Source organism: Phoenix dactylifera, chromosome 9 (assembly GCF_009389715.1).
Source record: "Phoenix dactylifera cultivar Barhee BC4 chromosome 9, palm_55x_up_171113_PBpolish2nd_filt_p, whole genome shotgun sequence".
NCBI lineage: Eukaryota > Viridiplantae > Streptophyta > Magnoliopsida > Arecales > Arecaceae > Phoenix > Phoenix dactylifera.
Window position 1 is genome coordinate 19,473,778 of NC_052400.1, and position 26,018 is coordinate 19,499,795.

General features: G+C 38.1%; 2 protein-coding genes and 1 long non-coding RNA gene across 7 annotated transcripts; 1 reads left to right on the plus strand and 2 right to left on the minus strand.

Annotated features, from left to right (window-relative positions):
• Positions 1-2,387: 2,387 nt before the first annotated feature.
• Positions 2,388-9,156, minus strand: LOC103710261 (B-box zinc finger protein 22). Its single transcript, XM_008795928.2, has 3 exons — positions 8,777-9,156; positions 3,382-3,810; positions 2,388-2,859 (listed from the first exon to the last, which is right to left on the minus strand). The coding sequence occupies exons 1-3, from the start codon at positions 8,963-8,965 to the stop codon at positions 2,587-2,589; spliced, it is 891 nt and encodes a 296-aa protein (XP_008794150.1). The 5' UTR covers positions 8,966-9,156; the 3' UTR covers positions 2,388-2,586.
• A 3,835-nt stretch (positions 9,157-12,991) lies between these two features.
• LOC103710260 (E3 ubiquitin-protein ligase CCNB1IP1 homolog) lies at positions 12,992-16,489 on the plus strand. Of its 5 annotated transcripts, none has more exons than XM_008795925.4 (8): positions 12,995-13,149; positions 13,938-14,137; positions 14,227-14,299; positions 14,566-14,611; positions 14,692-14,722; positions 14,970-15,225; positions 15,345-15,508; positions 15,737-16,489. In XM_008795925.4, the coding sequence occupies exons 2-8, from the start codon at positions 14,068-14,070 to the stop codon at positions 16,006-16,008; spliced, it is 912 nt and encodes a 303-aa protein (XP_008794147.2). In that variant the 5' UTR covers positions 12,995-13,149; positions 13,938-14,067; the 3' UTR covers positions 16,009-16,489. The 5 variants fall into 5 exon arrangements, with proteins under 5 accessions (XP_008794149.2, XP_008794147.2, XP_008794148.2 ...); XM_008795926.4 differs by having other exon boundaries at positions 14,012-14,137; XM_008795927.4 differs by having other exon boundaries at positions 12,992-14,137; positions 15,767-16,489.
• Positions 16,490-19,470: 2,981 nt separating this feature from the next.
• Positions 19,471-22,662, minus strand: LOC120111941. Its single transcript, XR_005513446.1, has 3 exons — positions 22,497-22,662; positions 22,229-22,410; positions 19,471-22,132 (listed from the first exon to the last, which is right to left on the minus strand). It is a non-coding gene; the product is annotated as an uncharacterized LOC120111941 (long non-coding RNA).
• Positions 22,663-26,018: the final 3,356 nt, after the last annotated feature.

The following is a 26,018-nucleotide window of genomic DNA, read 5'->3' on the forward strand; positions in this document are numbered from 1 at the left end:
AATAATTTAATATTATATTAAATTATTATTCTATAGTACACAGTATTATAGTACTATATTATAATAATATTATATTATATTATATTAATATTATACTATATCATATTTTTATGTATTAATACATATTATATTTTATTATGCTCTGTTTTATAATACTAGTAATGTCCTTTATGGTCATTTTGTCACACAAAAGTACTTTTTCAGTTTGTTTACCAAACACATGTTAAAGCGCCACAGCACTTTAGAAATGTAGTTACCAAACAGCAAACAGCTTTTTATAACAGCTCTACTTCAAACAGCTCTACTTCCAACAGCTCTATTTCCAACAGCTCTACTGCCAACAGCTCCCCCAAACAGGGCCTGAGGGATCGCGCTCGCCGCGCTGGCCGTCCCTTCAATATTTATGTTGCTGCTTATCGGATTAAAAAACAGCCTACGCCGCAGAATATTTTTTCTAAAAAACTAATGATGTAAGATCTGAAAAAATAATTTTAATGTATTTAGTGAATCATAAAAAAAATACGTTTTGAAGTAATTTATGTTTGATTGAATATTTATTTTTTAACAAAATTATTTGAAATATTTATTATATTTTTAATAAAAAATTAATTATGATTTTGATGACCCAAAAATAATTTTGAAAAAAAAATTAAATTTCTAAACAGCGAGAAAAAGTAGTTTCTTCATTCCTTCATTAATTCTTCTTTCTAAAAAAATTATTTTTATAAAAATACTACTCCTAGTAGCTCAATAACACCAACTTTGATAAATAATCTTACGGCTTTGTTTTCCATCACTACTCGAGCTTTGTAACAAGAGCCAAAAAAAAAACAAGTTAAACTATTTTTTTCTTTTTATTATTATTTTTTAATAACAACACCGTCGATAACACCTCTACGGCGAGAACAATCAGAAATTCCACGACAAATCTAACAGATCTCAAAAATAACCTAGTCGCACAGCCCACCTGATTAGCTGATCATGCATCGCACCCACCTCATTCATCAAATCCAATCACGCCATAGTGATATATCCTCCCCTTATATATATATATATATATATATATATATATATATATATATATATATATATATATATATATATATATATATAGGGATTGATAACCTACTTTCTGTTATGGTAGGTTATCAATCTACCCATTTTTCATTAGACAAAAAATACCCTGACTTTTTATAACTTTTAAGGGTACTTTATGTCTTTTTACAGTCTCACATTTACTCACCCTCTTAACCCCTCCAATTAATGCTCTCTCCCCCTCTCTCTCTCTCATACATATACATATACATATGCATACATACATACATACACATACATACATACACATACATACATACACATACATACATACATACACACTTATACATACATACATAGACATACATACATACATATACATACATGCATACGTATGTATGTACATACATGCAAACATACACACACACACCGGAGAGAGAGAGAGAGGGAGAGAACATTAATTGGTGGTTGAGAGGGTGAGTTAATGTGAGATTGTAAAAAGACATAAAGCACCCTTAAAAGTTACAAAAAATAAGGATATTTTTTGTCCAATGAAAAATGGGTAGATTGATAACCTACCATAACAGAGAGTAGGTTATCAATCCCCATATATATATATATATATATTTTCATGAGACAAAAAATACCCTTATTTTTTATAACTTTCAAGGGTACTTTATGTCTTTTTACAATCTCACATTTACTCACCCTCTTAATCCCTCCAATTAATGCTCTCTCCCTCTCTCTCTCTCTCTCATACATATACATACACATACATACATACATACACACACATACATACATACACATACATACATACATACATACATACATATAATGTGAGATTGTAAAAAGACATAAAGCACCCTTAAAAGTTACAAAAAATAAGGATATTTTTTGTCCAATAAAAAATGGATAGATTGATAACCTACCATAACAGAGAGTAGGTTATCAATCCCCACATATATATATATATATATATATATATATATATATATATATATATATATATATATATATATATATATATATATATATATATATATATATATATATATATATATATATATATATATAAAAGGATATATACATAAAACGTTATATAACAACTGCAACTGGTCTGAAACTGAAAAGCAAGAGACATATTCGGAAAGCCGAGCTTAGGTTCATGACGAGCTATTGTCATCAAAGCGTCCGGGATTCGCTAACCCGACAAACATCACAACATGTCAATCCGAAACAATCCCCTTGCACCACTAACTTTTGCATAAACTTGCTGCCGAGACAAGTGAAAACAGAACATAGAAAGAAAGCTTCAGGAAATCGAGCTCATTGCATGCCACAATCAGAAAACCAGAAGCAACAATGGCTAGCTATTGGGTGACAAAAATCGAAAGCTGATTGTACAAGGACAAAATGCAATAAGATCAACACCTGCCACAACATTAGATTAAACTAATAGGGTTGAGAACAAGCAGCACTTCTAAATGTGTACAGCAACCATTATAACATGCCTTGCACGATACTGTTGGTTTCATATCACCCAGGCTGTTAGCATGGCCGGCAGCGCTTTGAACCGACGGCTGCGTAAGTGCGGGGATATCGTGTGGAGCATATATCAGGTACAAAGGCAGCATGATCAGATGCAGGATAGTGCAAGTTTCTTTGCCAGTGAAGTCCTGAAGCTGTGGGTGGAGAAGGAATCTCCGGCACCGCCCATGGAATCTCCGGCACCTGGCCCAAGCATCTGTCAGCATCCAGCTCTTCATCAGCAGAACGATAAACTGGCGACCCTTCAGAACTTCCAAGCTTAGCACTGTCAGCCTGCGAAAGAACATCAAATCAATAAAAGAAGTACATCTACTTCAAGTGACAGAAAATATTGTGAAGCAGCAGGTGTGGATTTTCTTTTTACTACATACTATATATGTCCTCTCTTTTAAGGACCAAATGACATGTCGTATGTTCTGGGCAGAGAACTTTCATCCATTGCCTTCCAAAGCAACAGTCAGTGCAATTGCAACTTGCCACACTACAGTCGAAATTAAACCGGTGACCGACATGGAAGGTACTGTTCTATTCTGGAATTTCTAGATGAGTCTGATGTCACAGATACGGAGGTTATCAGAAAAAGGTCTGCAAATAATTGCCCAGGCTAAGGAGCTCGTTCTTAAAAGAAGATAATTAATTAGATTGAGTGGTTCATTGCCCACTAAAACTACAAGAAGACTGATTAGACAAGAAGAGTGACACATATTGCAAGAAGATAATGCTCTAGATGTAAGCAAATAATATGACAAAACTTTGTATGTTGTCACATAAAACAACATATTTATGGAGACTTACCTTAGAAGAACCATGCTCCGTGAACCCAAAGTTTTGGCTAAAATCTGCGAATCCAAAGAATTCATCCAAAGGCCAATCAGGTATACTTCCAGGCATGGGGACACCAGAGAATGACATCTTGCTTGCTGCAAGACCTTCATCCTTGCCTACTTGGCTGGAAAACACTTCATTAGTTTCACTGGACAGAGACATAGAATGACTTCTTTTTGGCAATGACTTAGAGGGCGATTCTGCAGTTTTTTCTGAAGCATTCAATTTCTCATTAACAAATGACGCAACTGGCTCAGTTGGTTCTAGGCCTACTTGCACCCCTGTTATTAGAAATCTTTGATGGGCAGAAACATAAGGGTTTGCAGTGTGTATAGCAACATCGCATTTCCGACAAAGTAAGGCACGGTCTTCCAAGCAGAAGAAATAACCAGAAGCTTCCTGAAAGAGGAAAAGTTCAGAATCAATAATTAGAGAAGAAATGAAGGGGTTTACACATTGTCAAAGTGATACCCAGTTGTTTTTTAAAGGAAAATTCAGACAGGTCAGTAAGGTAGTTATGAATATTGCACTTATGTAACTTGCTTCACTAGCAACCCAAAAGACTAGGCATTTATGAGAGACAGGTTCCACCAGGGGGAAAGTAAATTTTAGCTAGTAACAAACAAAACCAGCAAAGTTAAACTAGAATTTAAGCAAAATCTAAACCATACATGATAATCAATACATGAGACAATGCGGGAAATAAAATAAAGCAGATAGCAAAAGACAAATACAATAAAGAAATGCAGCATAAGGGGAAACATTGATATTTCCCATAGGGATTTCCGTTATCGATCATATTCTATAAAAACCCTCAGTATTGACAGCTTACATAGTATCCATCAAATGAGTAGACTGCAACAATAACCTTCCATAATTTTGACCTTACAACCAATAAGCTGACTGTTTGATTTTATTCAATGGAAAGTATCATATTTCATAAACATTTATTAGATTTAATATCGCCTGACCTTCTTAATGCCATGAGATTCAGTTCACTACTTCCTTCCTTTCTTTCTTTTTTGGTCTTTTCTCTTCAACTTTTCTTCTTCTGCTGTTCTTGATTTTCTTCCTCTGCTTTCATCTTCATTTTTTTTGGGTACATTACTTTTATCTTCATTTGATTCATTGTAACAGAGGATATTTTTGAAAGTTTCTTCTTTATTGTTCTCTTTAAATTTTAACTTAATCAAATTTAGAGCTGTTGTTGAATCAGGTTTTGATTTTAGCCTACAGTTTCATCACCTGTTGATAAGTTGTGCAGGAACCAATAATGCTGGAGATGTTATGGCTGCATGTCAAAAACCTCCTCTTATTTTGATACAGTGAATGCTTTAAGGAAAAAGAATAGGTGCAATCTAAAGGTCCTTCAATGTGTCAGCTGGTCCCGTATCAAGTTAAGGCCCCAATAGAATGAATTTTTATCTAGACATACCAACTCAAATCAAGAAGTTTATAGGGAGGTGGGTATTCGCTGATAGAATGCAGGCTCAGGATTTCATGTTATCAAGTATTGCCCCACTTCAACATTTAAAATCTCCTGTTAATCAGTTTTGTTTTTGCAGTATATCACTTAGAACAGGGTTAACAGCATATCTGTTGATTACACTAGGACCTTGGGGGAAGGAAACAAAAAATCATAATCGCGTAACATAATCAAATGGTAGATTTTCAAAGGATCGGAGCAAGGTTGAAGTTTTTGATCTGTACCAACCAAGTGTAGAGTGATGTGAAGTATAATATTTGAAGGTAAGCCGATGAAAAAGATCATAACATGCTACTGGAATAATATTCTTTAGAGCTGCAATAGTAATTTAGAAACCATAAAAAAGTGTATTTTTAGTAATAACATGGTTCAACATTAATTTGAAAGATCCGAACATTAAACATGATTAAGTTCTTGTTCTTCTCTTTCAATTATCAAAAGCATCTCGCATTGCCTGCAACTTTAGGAGAGGTCTGCCTCTTTAAAACTGGTGGACTTCGTGTGCCAGGAGTAAATCACTCTGCAAGCTGTGGGAAGGAGAAAAAAAGACCCAAAACTGTCTCCAGATTACATTGTTGGTGCTTGTAGGCATCTTCACTGAAAACCTCAACAGAAATGCCAACAGATGTTTCAGAAGACAATTGCCTCTGGCCCTCTGTCTTTAACTTGTACAGCCGCAACTTAACCAACACAGTATTCTCCATGACATGAACACCCTTAAGGTAGAGAATGCTACAATTTTGAGGTTCTGAACAACCATATTCTAGTAGTGTTTCTTCAATTTTGTCAAGAAAACGTATTGTCAACCAACATATCATCGGTTTTTGCATCCATATTTTGATTCCTCAAGATGGTTCAGGAGCATTTAATCAGATGTACCACACTTTTTTTTTTCTTTTTCTTGTGGGCTTTGGGGGTTGGGTTTGGGGGGGTGCAGGGGGCTGTGGGGCATGAAAGGTTCCCCTCTGTGAGTGGATAGGCAGGTTGGATTTAACAGACCAGCCATGAGGCTAATTATAGTTATTCTCATAACAAAATGCACTAACAAGCAGATTATTCAACCTCAATAGTTGTGGCAGAATATTTAACAGTTCACTTCTCTTACTAGGAGATACGTTGTTCTCATGATTGCCAATTGTTGAGCATGCTGATTGACTACAAAAAGCCCCAAAAGACATGGAAGCTATGGAAAGATGTAGAAGCGAGGTCATGCCACAGACAATAGGTTCCTGATCCCATTTCATGCTTTTCTAACTTCCTTGGAGGCGACCTGTCACATGTCGATCTCAACAAAACCAGTGAGGAAAATCCTACCCATGTAATTTATCCATCACATGCCCAGCACCTCCCCTTGTATTGGCTGCATCATAAGATCCATCAAATTTCAATTTAACCAGCTGTTTGTCAGGGTTGCCACATAATGCTCGTCCAAAAGGATTTATTCAGCTGATTGGATGAAGCATTGAGAGCTATCTCAATTACCTCATGAAACTCTTCCTCCTCGTTGAAATCAACATAACCAAAATGGCTTTGAGGCCTGCATTCTCTCTAATATTAGATTATTCATAGACTTCCAGGGTTCTCATGGTATATATACCACAGACACTATTTTCTTACAGATCTTTGCCCCCTCCTCTCCTAGTAGAGTTTTCAAATTATTTTGCAATCAATTAATACTAAATAAATTATTAGTTTCTACCAAGGTTTGCCGTTTCGGAACCGGAACCCGTATTGGTACTATGTTGGTACAGAGTTGGTACACCGATACAATGACTGATTCGACATATTGAGACTTGGTACACCTGCATAATGAATCTGGTACCAGTATGATACGGTACACCTAGTATAGGTTAGTATGCATCAGTATGGCTGGTATTGCTGCTCTATATTCCAAACACACCAGTAGCAAATCTCCATGTCCAAGCGATCAGTTCTCTTCTTGTCATGTGTTATGAGTTATACAAAAAACTGTGATTATCTAAGTTTTGTTTTGTCAAAATAACTAAACAAATAAATACTCTATTTTTTTTATTAGCTTATTTCAGAATTTACGATCTTTGTTAGCAACCAAAATGATGGTTAGAGTTTTGTAATTTTTAGTTATGAGTCAAGGTTTAAGTATTGCAGTGTGGGGATGCACAAGTATGGTTTGTGATACAGTACACCCCAGCTGCCCAGAATAGGGTGGTATGGCATGATAATATTACAGTACGATTAGTTTTTAAACCTTAGCTATGGCTGCCCACGCATAATATGTATTGGTTCAATGGAAAAATAATCTGAGTGGATAATAAAATGTTATATGTTGTGAGCAAAATCTCATCATCTATTTTTGCTTTCCAATTATGAATGCACTGAATATTTCTAAAGGTATCTGAAGAAGTATCACAACTCAAGAAATGTTGGTATTTACTATTCCATGCTTCAAAGGTGCATGGCCCAAGAAGAGCATCAAATCATTTCAACAAAATTATATAGTTAATGAATTGTTTGAGAAATTAGATTTGTGTGCAAATGAATTGATTAGCTTTAACCATGAGGCTGGGAGAGTGATCAAAAGCAGATTTGGGATTTCCAAACTTGACTAGGAGGCACAAATTATTTAAAAATTCACTAGAATCCTAACACCGTAATTGTTATTAGTACGCAGCTACACAATTAAGGAATTCTCCTCCAGAGGCTCAACTAGGTGCAATTTTCTCTATCCTTAAACTTCCAAAAGTGGTCAAATAAAAGCAGGTTCTACATAAGATTAATGATCGTAAATGTGTTAATCTATATATTGATACTAGATGGCTTAGGTCTCCATCTGATATGAGATCCAAAAAATCATGACCATACATTGGCAAGGAGAATTAGTTTTCATGGAAAAGTGAGAAAGATTACCAATTGCTAAACTAACATAAAAACCAAAAACACTGTCATGGTTTGCATTGCTTGAATTGAACTCCTGCAATTGATGTGATTATTAAAAATTGATGATCTAACAAACCACAACAGGGCTTGAGATGTAAAGACGGATTACTATTTAGACCAGAGCTGGTGTAAAGCAGAAAGGATATATTCCCAATTGCATTCTCATGTCACCATGATGCGCTTGAGAGCCAATTTACTAAACAACCACGAAGAGTAGACATTTGTTTCATCAGCAAGGTGGCAGACTCATACATATATGCGTCCTACGACATCTAACAAACTGCCAGTTGAATGTTCACCTCTGAAATTTGATCGAATATGCATATTTGCAAAGGCAAAACTAAAGGTCAAGAACCTGCAATATCTACATCAATCTAGACTGGAGCTGCGAAAATATAAGGTTTCAAGTTGATGACTTTGACTCCAACCTGTTTCAAAACTGACCAACTTCTGCCCTGTACAAGCTGGGGTCTATTTCATGCAAAATTGGACTGGGCCAGAGAGAATAAGAACCAACAAACTCTTTCTCAAGCAGAAAACCAAAGCCCGAGAAAAGGGAGGGTATGAATTATCCCAACACTTCCCCTTCCGTTATCTTCCCTCCCCTGTCAATCACTCCTCTTCCACATCACCTCGAGCATCTGAGCCCCATCATTTTCTACGCTCACGTTTCCTCATGGTGGTTACAATCAATTACTTCAGTTCAAAAAACATCAACTGGTTCTAAAAATCTCTTTTTTCCCACTAAAGTACATCAAAAAACAGGAAATTAACCAAAGAAGGGGAAAAGGGGGGAGTATTAGCAGAAAATAGTCATAGAAGTATAATAGACGATCAGGTAACATTAGCATAGCAGATGACGAAATCGAGGACCAATTTCCTAGGCAAACCGATAACAAAATCAGAAGGAAACCAGCAAAATTAGATAAAAAGGAAGGGAGAGGTATGGAAGGGGGATGAAACCTGGCAGATGTCACAGTTGGGGACGCGAGGAGACGAGCCGCCGCAGAGAAGGGGCACCCTCTGGTGCTTACCGGCGAGCTTGTTGGCCGCGTGCACCTTCTCGTCGCACGCCCAGCACAGCGCCGCCTCGTCCGCGCAGCATAGCACCGTCGCCTCCGCCGCCTCGCACGCATTACACTGTATCTTCATCCTTCCCTCCCCTTCGATTTCAACCGATCGATCAATAATCTCTCTCCTTCAAGATATCGAACCCTAATTTCCCCCTGTGCGTGCGTGCGTGCGTGTGTGTGTGTGTGTGTGTGAGAGAGAGAGAGAGAGAGAGAGAGAGAGAGAGAGAGGAATTGCTCAGCCGTGAAGATGCGGGTTCGGCTTTAGCTTTTTCTTCTAGCTTTTCGCTGTGCTTTACTTTTTAAGGCAGGGTGGTGGGAGGAGAGGGTAATGGCATTTTCCCGTAATTCCGTTGCGACGCGGGAAGGCCGACGGCCACATGGCCCATCGTCCATTTTTTCGCTTACGTCACGTGACGTCACGACCGCCCGCCCGCGCGATATGTCGGCTAGAAATATCGCAAACACTACTGTTTTTTTTTTTTTTATGGTAAAAGCGGCATTTCATATAGCTCAAACACTACTGTTTCTTCTGTTGTCCTCCAAGGCATTATGGGCAAGATGTTCCACATGATCTCATTGGGAGATTTTAGTGTACAACTAGCATGGACGGTTCAGATTCATGAGTTAGCATTCGCTTATCTTGTTCCTAGGAGTTGCACAACTTAAACACTGTGACTCGCACTCGCGCCTGCAACGGTAGTTGCAGGGGAATAGTACCAACGATGACGTGATTGCTAACGTAACAAAGCACGTTGCGTGGGCCCCATATCATGAAGGAAGAAGGCGAAACTGGTGTTGCCTGTTCAGCAGATCGCAGCTTAGGCTGGGAACACACCAGCGGGCGGCGCGTCCACAACGTGGCCCGAGGAGAATGCGAGCACGTGTCACAACTGGCGAAAGATCTTCTCAGTTCTCGTGCGTCCGCCTCTGATCACCGTTCCGTGGACATCGCTGGTCCCGCGGTCCATCATAGCGTACGCATATTCGGCCAGATGGACGAGGAGTACCGATCGGATGGTCCGGATTCGAGGCTCAGCGAAGTTAGCTGAAATATCTAGGCTAGATCTAAGCCATTAATTATTATTCTTTATCGTAAGCATGATTGATTTAGGGAAAATTCAATGAAGTCGATATTGTTAATTGCACCGTCAGCTAGATGCGTTCAGACGTCACTCCTTACGCTTTTCTCCCGGTGACGCCTTCTCGAACTTTTCCAGCTAACGGAGCAGGAAACATCGTAATCTGGGAGGTTAGCAGGAGCCGTACATATTTTGCCACGTATGACGAGACCGTTGCGTCCCGAATCAGCCAGAAGAGAAAAATCTAGCTTCAGGATCTCCGCATAGAAATCATTGTGCTGATCGTTTCCCAGGTTAATTAAGCTCCAATTAGTGATGGAACAAGTGAAGCTTGATCTCAGAGTCCTTGCTCGGAATTAGTTTTAAATCAAGCTTGATCAAGCACAGCACAATTATATCCCTAAACGTTCCATGTGGCTACATGTTTGATTAACAATAGATGGTAAATGATCAAAATGGTTGGAATCGGAGCTAGAAAAGAATCTGTCAGCTGTGTTGTATAACATGAGGTTCTTGTCATGTTATGGCCTCCAAGAATTTGTATGCCTGAAATTAGACATGCAGGGAGTTTGTTGCAACACGTACAACTTGATGCATTCTAGATGATCAAACAATCTAGGAATCATGAAAACTTTATTGGTGCAAAGAGCCTTACCAGTAAACTAGCATGGAAAATCTTTAGTTATACCAGGAGTGTGCACAACTTTGGTTTTAAATACATGACTAAAGGTGAAAATGGATTGGATAATATCCGTTGGATTTATTTTCGTATCCGAATAAATCTAAATATAGATAAAAATTTGAGCATCTGAATAATATACGTATCTATATTTATCAAAAAAAAATAGATATGGATATGGATAGACAACTATCCTATCTGTATCCGCATATTTATAACCCTATTTAATTTTACATAGCATCCATGAATTTTTAAGAAAAATAAATGACTACATTAATATGCTATTAACTTAATTATCATCCACTTAGTAATATATTTGATTCGTGGTCATAAAGTTTAATTATCCGATTTATATCCATATTTATATCTATACTTTTGATATCTAATTTGTATCTGTATCCGTTTACAACAAATATGAATATAAATTTTTGCCTCCGACTAACATCTGTATCCGTATCTGTATTCGTTAAATAAAATAAATATAGATATGGATATATCAGTATCTGATCCGTATATGATCCGATTTCAGCCTCAACATTATGGTTTTGCTAGCTTGTATTAGATATCAGTATTTATGTACACAACTCAATGCAAGCCCTGCAGTATTCGTTAGCCAGTAATGCAAACACACTGTGTCTCTTGACTTGAGCTATTTTTATTGGTCAATTTTTGGTTGGCTGTATAAATTTACACAACCTATTTCAAGACGCATTTTTAGCCACATTGCCAAATACATTTGAACGCCAATCGTTTAATGTCAACAGCTAGAAAGTACTTCTCCGGACAACAGCCATGGCAACCAATCCTCTCTCCCTGACTATTGGCTTTGAGCCCGTACAATTAAATATTTTAGCAAGCTTTTAATGCCTCACATTGACACATGCCCTGCACCATGTTAAGTGCATAGATCCGATGATAAAGTCCAAAGATTTATATATCAGCATTATAGACAAACCCAAATAATAGAAAAATTTTAAAACAAATAGAATGACTCGGTTTATACGACCAACAAAACTTGAAGCCTTTCTCCCAGTTTGCAATGTTGCTGATTTCTCTTTCCTGGTTGGACCGGAGCCCAGATCTATCAAGGACGACTTGTCTTAAGCCAAATGTGTAGCTATTTTAAGGATTACTCAAAAAGTCTTACACCTTCACGTCAAGTTGGTGAAGATATTTATTAAGACAGAGACTGCCCCGAGAAATCGTTTTTATACGTGAGACCCAAAAGTCTTACCTTCTTTATCACACATTTCCGTCATTGTTTAATTCACTAATAGATTGCAGATGCTAGTTATCCCAAGCAAGCAGCTGTGATTTTGGAGTTTTCTTTTCTATCTTTGTCCAAATGATTCCCAGCGCGGGAGCAGGCTGTTAACATCCGGCAATATGCTTGACATTCTTCAAGCAGTAATCGGTTTAGTTCACGTAGATCCGAGGTTTAGTTCCAGCCTTGGCACCTTGATAGATAGATGGGTCATCTTTTCGAGTCTCTAATTCATGTGGAATCGGTTAGTAGTACTGTGATGCAAGATGACACGAGACGATGACTTGCGCCTAGATCAAAGCATCACTCTCCAACCAGTGTTCCCATCAGGTCCACGCCAGTTAAATACACTCATCACCACCCGTTCATGTTGGTGGCCCTCATCAATAATGGCTTTTAATGGATGATGAGAAAATCAAATATGTCTGGCTCCAGCGCTTCCCTTTTTTCATTCACCATAGGGATGCACCCAAAAGAGTGGCCACCAAGATGGTAGCACGGTTGGAACGAGGTTGAGATTTTATGGAAGTGACCCAGCTTCGAAATGCGCAAGCCTCAATTAAATATGGGGACTGGATGCTCCCTGCCTAGTTTGTCTGGTGGAGTTGCCATCTGGTCCGCAGGTACCGAGGTGGTGCTGGAATGACGTAGTCACACGTAGGGCAACCCACGGGTCGGAGAGGGCACGAGAGAACTTGCGATCCGCACCGAACATTCCCTGGTGGAAGGAGGGCCCAGTGGAGGCTGCTACGCGGGTAGGTTCGTCCCTCCCCCCTCTCCTATTTTTCACCAAAGAAAAGAAAAAAAAAAGAAAAAAGAAAAAAAAAAGTGTATGTTCGAGTAAGAACAGCTGGAGCTTGGAGATGAAATAGAGCAGATCAAATATTAAGTCGGCCCGAGCTCGGGCCTAGCCCGTCAAGTTTAGGTTAGGCTAGGCGCTCCAAACGGATCATCAGGCTCATGATAAGCCCTAACGAAGAAATTCCCAGCCCATGATTAGCCAAACGGGCCTCGGGGGGCGTCGCCCGTGTCCGCCTATAAGAGAGCGGCTGCCGCCGCCACATTTTTTTGAATTTTTTTTTTTTCAATTCTTTTCTCCCTATTGTCTCTCCCAAGTCCCAAGCAGCTCGAGAAGGCGATGCGACTTTTTTAGGTTTTTTTTTTTTTTTTTTTTGGGGTACGAGATCTCGGTGCTTCGAATCAATCTCGGAATCTAAATCTGCCAATCTCGATTTGCAGCGGTATCACCTTGATCCAGTCATATCTTCGTTTAGTTCTTTCCAATCTCAAATCCAATTGCGGATTTCTTTGCCTCGATAAAAAGCTACCATATTTTTTTTTTCTTTTTTCCCTGCGATTTCCGCCAAGATCCGAGCATAAAAGAGGGTTTTCTATTTTTCCAAGTGCTGTTCTGAGGTTAATGGTGGATTCTTAGCTGTTTGAAGATTATCTTGTGCTTGGTAATTTTTCAGATTTCTACGGTAATAAATCTGATTTTGCTTCCTCTTCTTCTTCTTCTTCTTCCACTGACATCTTTGTAAAACCTCTGATGTGTAGGCATGTGGTTTCCAGTTGGTATTCTCTGGGGATGTTTTCAACTTACCCGCCCTTAATTTTGAGTTTTTACCCTAGGTTTTCAACAGATCTTTGTAAAGGGTAATCGATAACCGTAGCTCCTCAAGGATTTGTTAATTCCATTGGATTTATGCATGATGTAGTCTTCTGAAGAAATTCCGTGATTTTTTATTAGCCAAGAATATAATGTGTTAATTAGGCGATTCCCGATGATCTTCTAATGCGGTTGATTTCAGTTCAATCATATTTTTGATTCCTAGCCAGATATCATAATTGTCCTATCCCTTTATCCAAGCATCGCAGAATCGATGCCTTTATTCCAGCATTATTTATCTGTTGTCTTTAAAAAGGAACGATCTTGAACCCTAATTGCTCAAGTTTTTACCTTGGCCTTTTACTGGAGTTTATATGGACGCTTAACTCTGAGGATCTCTTTCTCTTCATCCCTCTATAGGTTGTCTATGGAGCAGCCATAATGGACAGGAAAACGATTTTGTTTTTCTTAAAGAGTCAGTTGTACTTTTACAGGCACGGTAGGTCTTGAAAATTATCGGTTACCATCGAATTAGAAGTCCAGGGATGAGATGAGGTGCAATGCTTGCTGGCGGGAATTGGAAGGGAAAGCCGTATCAACCACCTGTGGCCATCTCTTGTGTATGCTATAGCCACTCACACATTTTTATTTATTTATCAAAATGTATACGTGAATATTGCATGGTTGAATATCTTTAACACATGAAAAGGCACTGAGGATGCAAGCAAGATACTCAGCAACGATGCTGCATGTCCAGTTTGTGATCAAGTGCTCTCCAAAAGGTTTGCATCCTCTAGTCTTCAAAGCCTGGAAAATATAGATTTAATGATTATTACCAATCCTCTAGTGATATCTCTAAGAATACTCCAAAAGATTTTTGCTAGCAATCTTTTAACATCTATGATTTGAATGCCCCTTGAGGCGAATAGATGCTTTTCCCTCCAGGGGAAAAACGCAGCATAACTTATTATCCCTTTCTTTTGATACGTCATTTGTGATTTTTTTTGGTTATTATTCTGGTCAAACATCGTGAACTTCTGCCTTTCAGCCATATGAGGCCAGTGGATATAAATCCTGGTGATGAATGGATAAATGTAAGAAATACTCAAATAAGCTAAGCCTATGAGATTTGTATTTTTGGTTTTTTTTTTTCTCATTATAATTTCTACTGCAGATGGCAATGGCTGGAGTTTCCCCGCAAATTCGTATCCTATTTGTAATTTTTTTTATAATTTCTCTGATCTTAAAAATGCATTTGCTTCTGGCAATTTGTAACAAAAGCTCCAATCAACTAAAGCTTATCCAATTTGTAAGTAATAGAATTGATTTGCTCCCTTAAAAAGTACAAATTCTATCTCATTGTAATAACTAAACAGAAATATGTAGCAACTATTAAGTTACAGATTTATACAGGAGTATATATCCTCTGTTCTTTGACCCAATAAAACTCAGTCATGAAGAGTGCATATCGAAGTGTGATGTTTTACATTGGACAAAAGGAGTTAGAGACGCAATACAAATTGAACAAGCTTCTTGGGCAATGCCGACAGAAATGTGAGGCCATGCAAGAAAAATTTGCAGAAAAAATGGAGCAAGTGCATACTGCATACCAAAAAATGGCCAAGAGGTGCCAGATGATGGAAAAAGAGATTGAAAGCTTATCAAAAGATAAGCAAGAACTGCAAGAAAAATATGCTGAGAAATCCAGGTTGATCTTTTGCTGCTCATTTGAAGTATTAAAAGAGATGTTATCCATTTTTACCTCCTATCCTTTTATTTCTGTGTCGATAGGTGGATTTAATTCTGATAAAGTTCTCTGAAATCCAGGCATAAGAGGAAACTAGATGAGATGTATGATCAGTTGAGAAGTGAGTATGAGTCTGTAAAGCGTACAGCAATCCAACCTGGAGGCAACTTTTTTCCAAGAACTGAACCAGACTTGTTCTCAGGCATGGGTAATATGATGGATAGCAGAGACCCCCTCAGACAAGGTAATTTGTTACAAAATTAATCTAAAGTAATTTTTTAACTCAATATATGGACTTAACGAATTAATTATGGAGAAGATTTTTCATGTTTCAAGTTTGAATGATTGGCTATACTAATTTTGTAAATCAAACTTAATGATGTTATCCGATTTCTATTTCAAATCTATCAGAGAGCTAAATAATTTTTTCCTTAAGCTCTCCCCAAAATACCAGTTGATTTATTTGTCACAGATCGTTCGATTGTTACCCCTGAAACTCCAGGGCAGAGAGAGGATATATGGCCTTCAGCCAGACAGAAGCATTCCAACTCAGGTGCCTATGACCTTTCTGGGGGCTCACCAGCAAAGATTGCACCAGTTCCTGTAGATTCTGGAATCAGGAGACAGGCACACTCTTTTTTTGGACTTGGTCCAAGCAATCCTGCTTCTACTTTGCGTAATCTCATAATCTCACCCATGAAGCGGCCCCAGCTATCACGTAGCCGCCCTCATGTATTCACATAAGGTTCATTCTCTGGTTAGTTTTCAATAAGCTGTTCTGATGATGTTCCAGTAGACACGTGCCTATCAAGCAGGTGGCACCTCCTTTGAGGTTGAAACTGTTCCAGCTGGGATTCAGTCTGCTGGTTGATGTCTCAACCAAGACGAGCAGCATATCAACATGGTCCCTTTTAATCTTGCTGTAGATGTTTTTGTCTGACCGATCAAGCTGATGTTTCAGGTTGTAAGGGCAGCTGGGAATGTTGCTGTTCAATCATTGCCACCAGCAGTCTCTCTTCTCTCTTTACAAAATAGTTAAATGTTAAAAAGTAACTATCATTGAGACACAATGACATCATAACACTGAGTCTAGTTGACATCGTAAATAGTCAGGAGAGAGATCATTTGATTTCAGGAAGTGTCTTGATACAAGAATGCTTGTAGTGTTGCTTTTTTTATTACTCTGCATTCTAAGTGATGCAGGGAGAGGATTCTCCTCATGGTACATAGAGCTTTGAAAAATCATGTGTGCTAGCCACACTAACACAAGGTGTATAAAAAATCACAGATTGGGGGATAGGGAGGGGGGTGTGTCGGATCATAGACTTGATGGGAGTTCTAGTGTACCTGTGAAGGTTGATACTTCCTTGAAGCCACAAACAATTTTTTATATACTTCTCCTGAACCTAACATTCATTTCGAAGCTTAAATTTGGAACCTCAATTCAACCACAAGTGTCCCATTCTTCCAATGTTCTTCTTTATCAGGTGTGGTAAGCCATCTTATTCTTTTGTGCTGTTTGATGACGATATGCAGTGCGTTTATTAACTTTTTATTCGAAAATCCTACTATGTAGTGGAAGTTCTCCAGCCATACTTATTCTTCCATGATATTTTCTAGTTATGACTCCAGTGATCGGAGACTTGGTTGATACAACTGATATTTCCATAGATCAATGCAGTAGAAAAGCAGAGTTAGGATATGATACTTTTACCCACTACCTTCTGAATATAGGTTTTAACAATTTACAGACTAAGATCAAATTTCTTAGACTGCCTTTTAATGAAAAATTCCAACTAACTAATTTCTGCAATTCTGTAGCAAATCCAACAATTGGATTTTTGATGGAGGCCTTGATTTTGTGAGTATAATGACTGGAAATCTTTTTTCGCAACCTGCAGCTTCTGCTTATTCAGCATTGATGTTTCTGTTAATCATCATCTCGTGTTCAAACTTGAGCCATCAGTCGGTTGGTTTGCATGATTAACTCTCTAAATAATCATGGCATGACAAAGAAAAGACCATTATGTTTATCATCATCTCAGAAGCGGCAACAATAAGATTTTATGATTCTGTATTGGAATATATGAATCTAATGAGTTCACACTTTAGTACTTCCAATCTCATCTAAGTACCTTTAGCATAAATAATCTTACATTGACAATTGTTTGTAGTGCCGTTTCATGGATCATGATGCTTAGGGTCTCAAACATTGTATATGCACGAACAGTGTATAAACTGGACATTGATTGTAATTTGTTATACCAGATCCATCCATCCATTGATTTGCTCCAGTGCTTATAAATTATTGACATACTTTCATCAAGAACATATGTTTTGAGTACTGCAGAAACAGACTCTGCTTCTCTTGGTCTATCTTCATCAGTGCTGTGTCCTCTACATTAATCATGGTCATGGTCTATCTACATTAACGGTATGTCCTGGTTTCAAGGTTCAAGTGATCTTCCTTCACGTGTACACCTGCATATGACGCATATAGGCATGCACATCCATCCTTCTCACGCAGACATACCTATAGACATACACACTTATAGATAAACACGTGCATGATTGAAGAAATCTTCTGGGGCAGGCGATGTACATCACTTCAATTAGTGAGAGGAGTGGGTGGTTTAGGCGTTGCCTGATGAGGGTGTACCATGGACTTTGTTTATTTTTAAGTAGCAAAGACTCTTGTGGCTACAATAGTTATATAAATGCTATTATTTACAAGTTGCATTCAATTGGTACTATTGTAACAATCTAAATATTATTTGAGTTTCTTGGCCTTATATAAGTAGTTACTAACTTACTATATTTTAAAATCTTGTTGGTGTGCAACTGATATAAGACCAAACACACATCTATATGTGTACATATATATAAACAGACACATGCATGCATGTATACATTCATGTATGCATACATCCATATATACATACATATATATATACACACACACACACACATATACATACATACATACATACATAGCATACATTCGCCCAAGCGCGCATATATGGTACATACATTATATACATACATCAATACATAGATACATATGCATGCATATATCTATACATGCATACATACATACATACATTACATTATATACATACATCAATACATAGATACATATGCATGCATATATCTATACATGCATACATACATACATACATACATACATACATGGATATATGCATATTTGCATATATATACGCACGCATGCACGCACGCACACATACATACATACATACATACATGGATATATGCATATTTGCATATATCCATGCATCCATGGATCCATGCAAGGGAACTTAAGGGTAGAGCGCCTAGTTATGTGCGCAAGGCCCTAGCATGAACCAAATAAGCGTTTGGTGATGTTTCGTAGTCTTAATTGATCAGGAAGTTGCCTTTGTCCATGGGCATCGAGTTTTTAAATTCCGCGTTTTTAAATTCGAGAGCTTTAGGGTAGAGCATCTAGTTAAGTGCGCGAGACCCTCTCGGGTAGAAGTTATGTGTGCGAGACTTATGCACTGGCCGAATCAATTAAGGGTTAGACTATCATCATCATATTTGAATTCCACAAATTTAGGGTTAGATTAGAAATGCACCTCCGGTCTCGATCAGGTAGGATTGTATCGTTCACACGAAGGAAGGACTTACTTTCCTTTATGCGAATCCATTGTTGGATCAACCATCTCACCCCCTCCCGACCTCGGTCGGGTAGGGGTTGTACCATTTGCACGAAAGAAGGATTCACTTTTTTTTGGATGAATCTATCATTCGATCAGCCACAGTAGATATGAAAGCACTTCGAGCTTCGTCATTCATCCGCCTATATATCTCAAAGCAACTAGTGGGTAATCCAATGATGGATTCGAGCGAAGGAAGGTTAATCCCTCTTTTGCACGAAGGGTACAACCTGTATCCACCTCAATCCTATGGTAGTCTAAAATGTGTCAACCCTGTCCATGTTCCTTGGAATCCTCGAGCTTTGAGGATGCAAGCCCGCACCACCAGAGGAATTCCAGTCGTCCGAAGTGCAAGCACTGGTAGCTTGTTAGCTACCGTCAAAATTTTACTATGGAAGGAGGCATCATAACCAATTCTATGCAAGCTTTGAAGAGATTTTAGATACCAAAAGAACCGGTAAGATATATAGAGAGATCATGAATGATCTCATTGGGACTCGGAGAGCAGCACTGAACCTAAGATTTTTTTTTTTTTGAAGTGAAATGGAGGAAGTGAGAAACTTCCCCCGATTTATTGATCAAATGAATGTACAAAGAGTTACAAATATGGAGAAGGAGAAGTCAGCAAAACAGAAACATTTAGTTAAGCTATGGTGGGTAACCAAAGAAGACAAGCTATCCAAGATCAATTTGTGATCCTCCTCCTTTGCAGAATAGAGAATCTCCTATAGCCGGAAAGAGTTTAGGATCTTTTGTAGAGTGGTGAATATAGAGTTCTTCTTCTTGCGAAAGATTCTACCATTTCTTTCTTGCCAAACATTATAAATGGATGGCATCAATAGCACGCCCTTCTAAATGATTGTTGAACTCTCTTGCTCCTCCAAGAAGACAAGCGAGAGAAAGTTGGCCGGCCAACCTCTTATGTTCAAGCATGTCTTGAAGATAGAAAGAATACTCCGCACAGAAGAATATCTAAGGAATAAGTGTGATACGATCTCAGAACTAGAACCACAAAAGGGGCATCCGAAACTTATCGACAAACCTTTCTTTGCAAGTACCTCTTCTGTATGCAGCTTGTTTTGTAAGGCTAGCCAAATGAAAACCTTCACCTTCTATGGGACCATGGATTTCCAAATGATTTTGTAAAAAGGACAATGCTGACCGCCACTATTAATGAAATTGTAGAAGGAGCTAATTGAGAAACTGCTATTTCTTATGACTTTAAACACTAGGACGTCCTCATGCCTACTTGGTCTAATTGGAGTGCTCAAATTGGGCATTCTGAAGCTGAGTTAGGGGTCCTTGCAGTCTAATTCTCCAACAATGGGTTCTCCCACTCTATTGAGAGGCCACAGAAACATTTTCTTTAGAAGCTTTAGAGAAAAGATCACTAAAGAGAAGAGCAACTGGTATTGACCCAATGCATGCATCCTCTTAGAATCTGATGCCGTTTCCATTTCCAAACTTGGAAGCTGTGCAGTTCCAAAAAGCATGTAGATCTTATTCAAATCCTTTTCGGGAGTAGTAAGCACTTTTGATTTGTTTAAAGCAAGTGGCACTAGGCACTAGCACAGAGAGCAATTTGCAAGCCCACTTTGCCAGTAGGGCAAGATTCGAATCCTTAATGTTCTTGATTCCAAACTCCCCTTCCTTCTTTGAACGTCAAACACAGTCCCACTTGACAAGACAATGAACCCTGCTAACATTCCTTTTCACTTTCCACGAAAAAAGATATTCTCATCTGGTCACTTCTATTGGTTACCCATCTTGGAAGCTTAAATATTGACATAAGATAGGACGACAAAGCTGTGAGGACGACATTGATCGAGGTTAGTCCACCACCAAAAGAGAGGAATTTTTCTTTCCTGGATGCAAGTCTCGAGCCAATTTTTTCAAGTAAAGGCAACCAACAATGTTTTGGAAGTTTTCTGCCAAAAAGAGGCAGGCCGAGGTAGGTAAGTTCATCATAGTGGCAAAGTTTGCAGCTTCCTCTTCATCCATGTTAATGCACAAGATCGAGCCTTTGTAAAAATTAATCTTTACCCTGACAGCCTGCTCAAAAGCAACAAGTATGGCTTTGGCGACTAGAATACTATGTCTCTTACCAGCACTGAAAAGGAGCGTGTCGTCAATAAAGTGGAGACTTCTGATGCCATTGAAGCTCAGGCAATTACCTTCTATAATTCCGAGGGAGCTAGCCTGCTTAAGAATTGTAGCCAGAATATGATCAGTAACCAATATGAAGAGTGCCGGAGAGAGTGGGTCACCTTATCTCAATCCCTACTTGCACTTGATCCATTTGCCCGGAGAACCACTAAGTAAGACTGCATTTGAGGTTGATGAAAGGAGTCCTTGCAACCAACTAATCCACCTGGAAAGAAAGCTTCTAGCCCAGAACATTGCAGAAAGAAATTCGCAACTAGCCTTCTTGAAGACCTTCTCAAAATCCAACTTACAGAGAATCCCTTTATGACAAATTTTCTGCAGTATGCCATCATCTCATGAGCTGAAAGGAAATTCTCAATGATGGAGCGGCCCTTAATGAAGGCAGAATGAGACTCATCGACCAGTTTAGGAGAAAGGTGGCCAATCTGGCTGCCAAAATCTTTGCGATCACTTTGGATAAGCTGTTAAAGGAGGCTAATAGGTTTGAAGTCACGGGCAGTAAGCACGCCATCCTTCTTTGGAATAAGAGAATATATATATATATATATATATATATATATATATATATATAGAGAGAGAGAGAGAGAGAGAGAGAGAGAGAGAGAGAGAGAGAGAGAGAGGGCAGGGGAGGCTGAACCACCAATATGTGAGAGAAATATATATATATGAGATGGAATGTACCATGTGAAGGCAGGAGGGGAATAAGTAACAGCTAGTGAAAAAAAGTAAATGAAACAGCAAGCAATATGATGAGGAGAAGATCACACCTGGCTAATAATTAGGAGTTAAGTTCAGCTTCTTATCAGACTGGTCTTTGATTCCATTTAGCTTTCTATCAGAATGCTTCCTTCCTTTGTTGTAAGACTCCACCAAAAGAAGAAACAAGAACAATCCTTGAAAGACAACATACTGTGCCATTGCAAATTCAACAAAACGAGATGAAAGCATTTCAATTAAACCAAAGCTCGAGACTTTGCAAATGACAGTAAGCAGAGGTTGAATAGGAGCTGTAGTGAAACAAAATTGCAATCTCTCAGTTATTAAAGAGGCTGATAAGAGAATATAAATGCAAAGTTTAGTCTGCTAAGGTCTAGATCGATCACCCTTGCGAAAGTCCTCCAAAAGAGCCAACAGATCATCCTTGATGGAGATCTAGTACCTTTGGAAGAAGGAGAAGGAGAAGAAGTCTGGTCCTGGAGCCATAGATCCACCCAAAGAGAATACTGCATCCCTAATTTCCTCTTCATGAAAGTCTAGCAAGAGGAACTAAGGTCCACTGCGCTATCTGCATAAATGGCACTCCAATTAATGGAAATGGAAGGGAAGCAAGAGCAACCAAAGAGATCTCTGAAGAAGACATGGAGCAATTACCAGCAATATCTTTCTCACAAGAATACTCGACGCCATCCTCCGAAAATGAGGCAATGGAATTTCTTTTTTCCTGCCCGAAGCCACCTTATGGAAGTAGGAGGTGAGGCGGATCGCGGATGTAATTAGTAAGGCGTGAGGGGAAGGTACAAGGTGACGCGATCGGCACGGAAGATGATAGGATACGTCCAAGGCTCCATTCTTTTTACCCAGTGGATGCGGACTTCTGGAGCACCTACAAGTGTTTTTTTTCCTTCTAAAACTAGATTATTATTATTATTATTATTATTATTATTTTAAATTTTTATCTGATGTCTCTTCGTAGATATCCAATAAAATTAGATGAGGATAAAGAGGGAATGATGCAATAACTCTTGGCCTTATGTAGTTGAAATTCTTTGCGGGGGCGAGAACAGGTCGATCAACTCCGCCTCTGTTAATTCTGCAACTGGGTAGTCATTCTTTGCGATGACAAGATCAGGTTAGATCAACATTGCTTCAGCTAATCTTGCAACGGAAAAGCTGTAGTTAAAGGAAACACATCTTTGAATTAGAGGACGAGCATATTATGAACTCAAATGGCAGAGGTAAGAGAGGAATAATCATCCATCAAAAAACAAAATGAAATAAGTAATTGGATTCGGTTGTGCTGAAAGGTATTGCGGACATGAGCATATTAATTCCTGATATCTTTCTTTTAAGATATCCTTGAAGGATGTTTGTCAACAAAAGAATCAGTGGACTTCACATACAAAAGTTTCAGTTGTTTAGCTCTTCAAGTCCTCAACATTTCACTTTCCTCAAAATAAAAATTTTCACTTCAAGTATCTTGATTCAGTTATCTGGAACGTTTTTTCCGGGAAACACTTGATTGCATGTGAGAAACATGAAAACAGTAACTAGTGAACTATAAATACATTGTTTTAACTGAATTGGTATATGTTATTATTAGCTCTTAAGATAAACAATTAAAAATCATATGTCGAGCTAACATTATATCTTGGTACATGGGAGGCAATTTTGGACTAACCAATGGAGGATAGCCCTCTTTTAGGGTGCCCTCCGGATATCAATGGAGGTGGGATTGGAACCAAGATCTCTCCTACAATTGTGGACAACTTTTTTTTTTTTTTTTGCTACAATTGTGGACAGCCATTGCCAGAAAGCTGGTTGGCACTATTACCAATCCAATATCATTATTGAATATAGTGAATTTTTATCTCTACGAGCTAACTGACATTTTAGAAATTTGAACGTATTCATATACACTCTTGCCTTTAGGACATCCAAGCCATGTTAATCATTCTTTCAATATTCCAACTAAGCAATATGAACCAAAGGTATCATATTTGGTATGCTTATTTATTGTAGCTGTTGCAAGCAAATGTTCCTGTGATAAATCTTTGTTAGATGGTCTTGGTTAAGTGATCTAGAAGAATCATCGGACATATTGTGAATTGACTTGGCCGCAGGTTTGGTTGGGATCCGGAAGCAAGATCCGCTATATCAAAGACTCAAATGCAAATTAAAAATTTGGGTGGCCATAGCATTTAATATAGAAAGAATTTGATGATTTAACAGAACGCAAAATTGATGAAGAAGTCAATATCTAGCTTTAGTCTGAATTTAAAATTTTATAATATTTTTTATTTTAAAAAATAGTGGCTCCAACTAGGAGGGAAATCTAATCTTGATTTTAAAAAGGTAGACCTCAATTGTATAAATAGAGGTATTATACCACAGTTTTATGCATATGGATTAGAAGAAAGCAAAAAGAAATTTACTCTACTTTTCATCTAATTTCTCTTTTAGCTAGAAAAGGAATTTGATGTGAATTGGGAGACTCAAGCCTCACTAGTATAAATGGAGAACTTGTCTAACAGTTTTATCTTCTCAACAAAAAGAATGGGCTTAAAACACCATTTTCAAAAATTCTTTACATTTTTTCAATATTTTATTATGGGAGGTTTGAGTTGAGTGGATCAGATATTCTTCCTTCTTTCCAATCGAATCAATAAGCCACAACTCAGGTTTACTCACTAGTGATTTAACGAGGATCTTAGTGTTATGATTGACCGGTAGGGATGTGTACGATATCTTCCTTGGTGGATTTCTTAGATGTAAGAGATGTGTTGTAAGGAGTCTAGCATCTGGGTCGTGTGTGAAAGCTGCTTATGTGTGCTTGATGTGTTGAACTTGATCATCATTACATGATGGTATCTTCAGAGATGAGGAGGAAAACAAACAACTCTTATTTAATAATCATGTTGCAATTACAATAGAGTATTTGTTGTTCTTCCTCTCTTGGGCACTACGATAAAGGGAAGTCCAACAGCTGTATGTTACAGTGAGGTTGCGACCGAACCCATCTTGATGACCGGTTAGCACCCTCAATATTGGGCTCGTCTTTAACTTTCAGTGCACTACACTTGCAACTTCCACTAAGTTGCTTATTTATTGTTCCTCTCACCATGTAAAATTGCAATCATTCACTGAATACACGCTTCTTAGTTGAATGACAAGTTCATACACAATAGACTACTTCTTTTTTTTTTTGCCTTTTGGTTTTTGTGCATGCTGTGAAAACTTGTCAATGTTTTTTTTGATGAAGAAACACTAGTCAATGTTGTCCCACATTAACAATCTTTTGAAAGTTAAAACATCTTTTATATGAATATTTAGATTACAAATTTAATTTGGTCTGCTTTTAGCTCAAAATTTGTGAAGAATTATCACATGGAAAATCATGGCATTACTTTATCTTTCTTCTTAACAAAGTTTTTCTTGAATTTATGATAATATAGTCTTCTCAGGATATATCATGAGTCCAGCTACAAAATCATATTTCTTATCTTTGTTTGCACATATGCAACACCCTAAGAAAGAAGTTGGATAGATATTCTCCATTTGACCTTCCCCTCTCTGCTTAATTAATCTTTCCCAAGTTTGTGAGAATCTCTAAATGTTGCTTCATAGTTGTGTGAGCTTAAACTACAAAGTTAAAAAGGTTGGTCTTTTATTGCCAATTGACCTTCTAAGGTAGTCCCTCGCCGATGTTGTTAGTTGGGAACTTGACATTTATCATGATTAAGACTTGAAAGTAGGTAACTTCTTCTGACAAAGCATCTTTTTTTCCAAACCTGGAGATGGAAAAGAAATCTTTCTCTTGCACGATCAGCCTCTTAAACAAGAATTCCCAGTGCTGCTCCGGCAAACAGTGAAATATCACTATAGAGGAGTTTTTGTTAACCGTGGACATTAGAATTCTATTTCAAGACAATCTAACTTCAATCGGCACGGGAATGGACTAGCAACTCTTGCCTTGGTATCAAAATAGTGAATCTCACGAATTCTTCGGATACAGTGGCCAATTGGAAGTGGAACCAAAAGAACACTTTCACAGTGAAAGATTGTTCTAAGCAATGGTGGAATTCTGTCATAGTTTGCCAAGGCTAACCGGAAAACACCCTTGCTATAGAAAGAAAAAAAATTTCAACCAACTCCTGTTCCATAACATAATCCTCA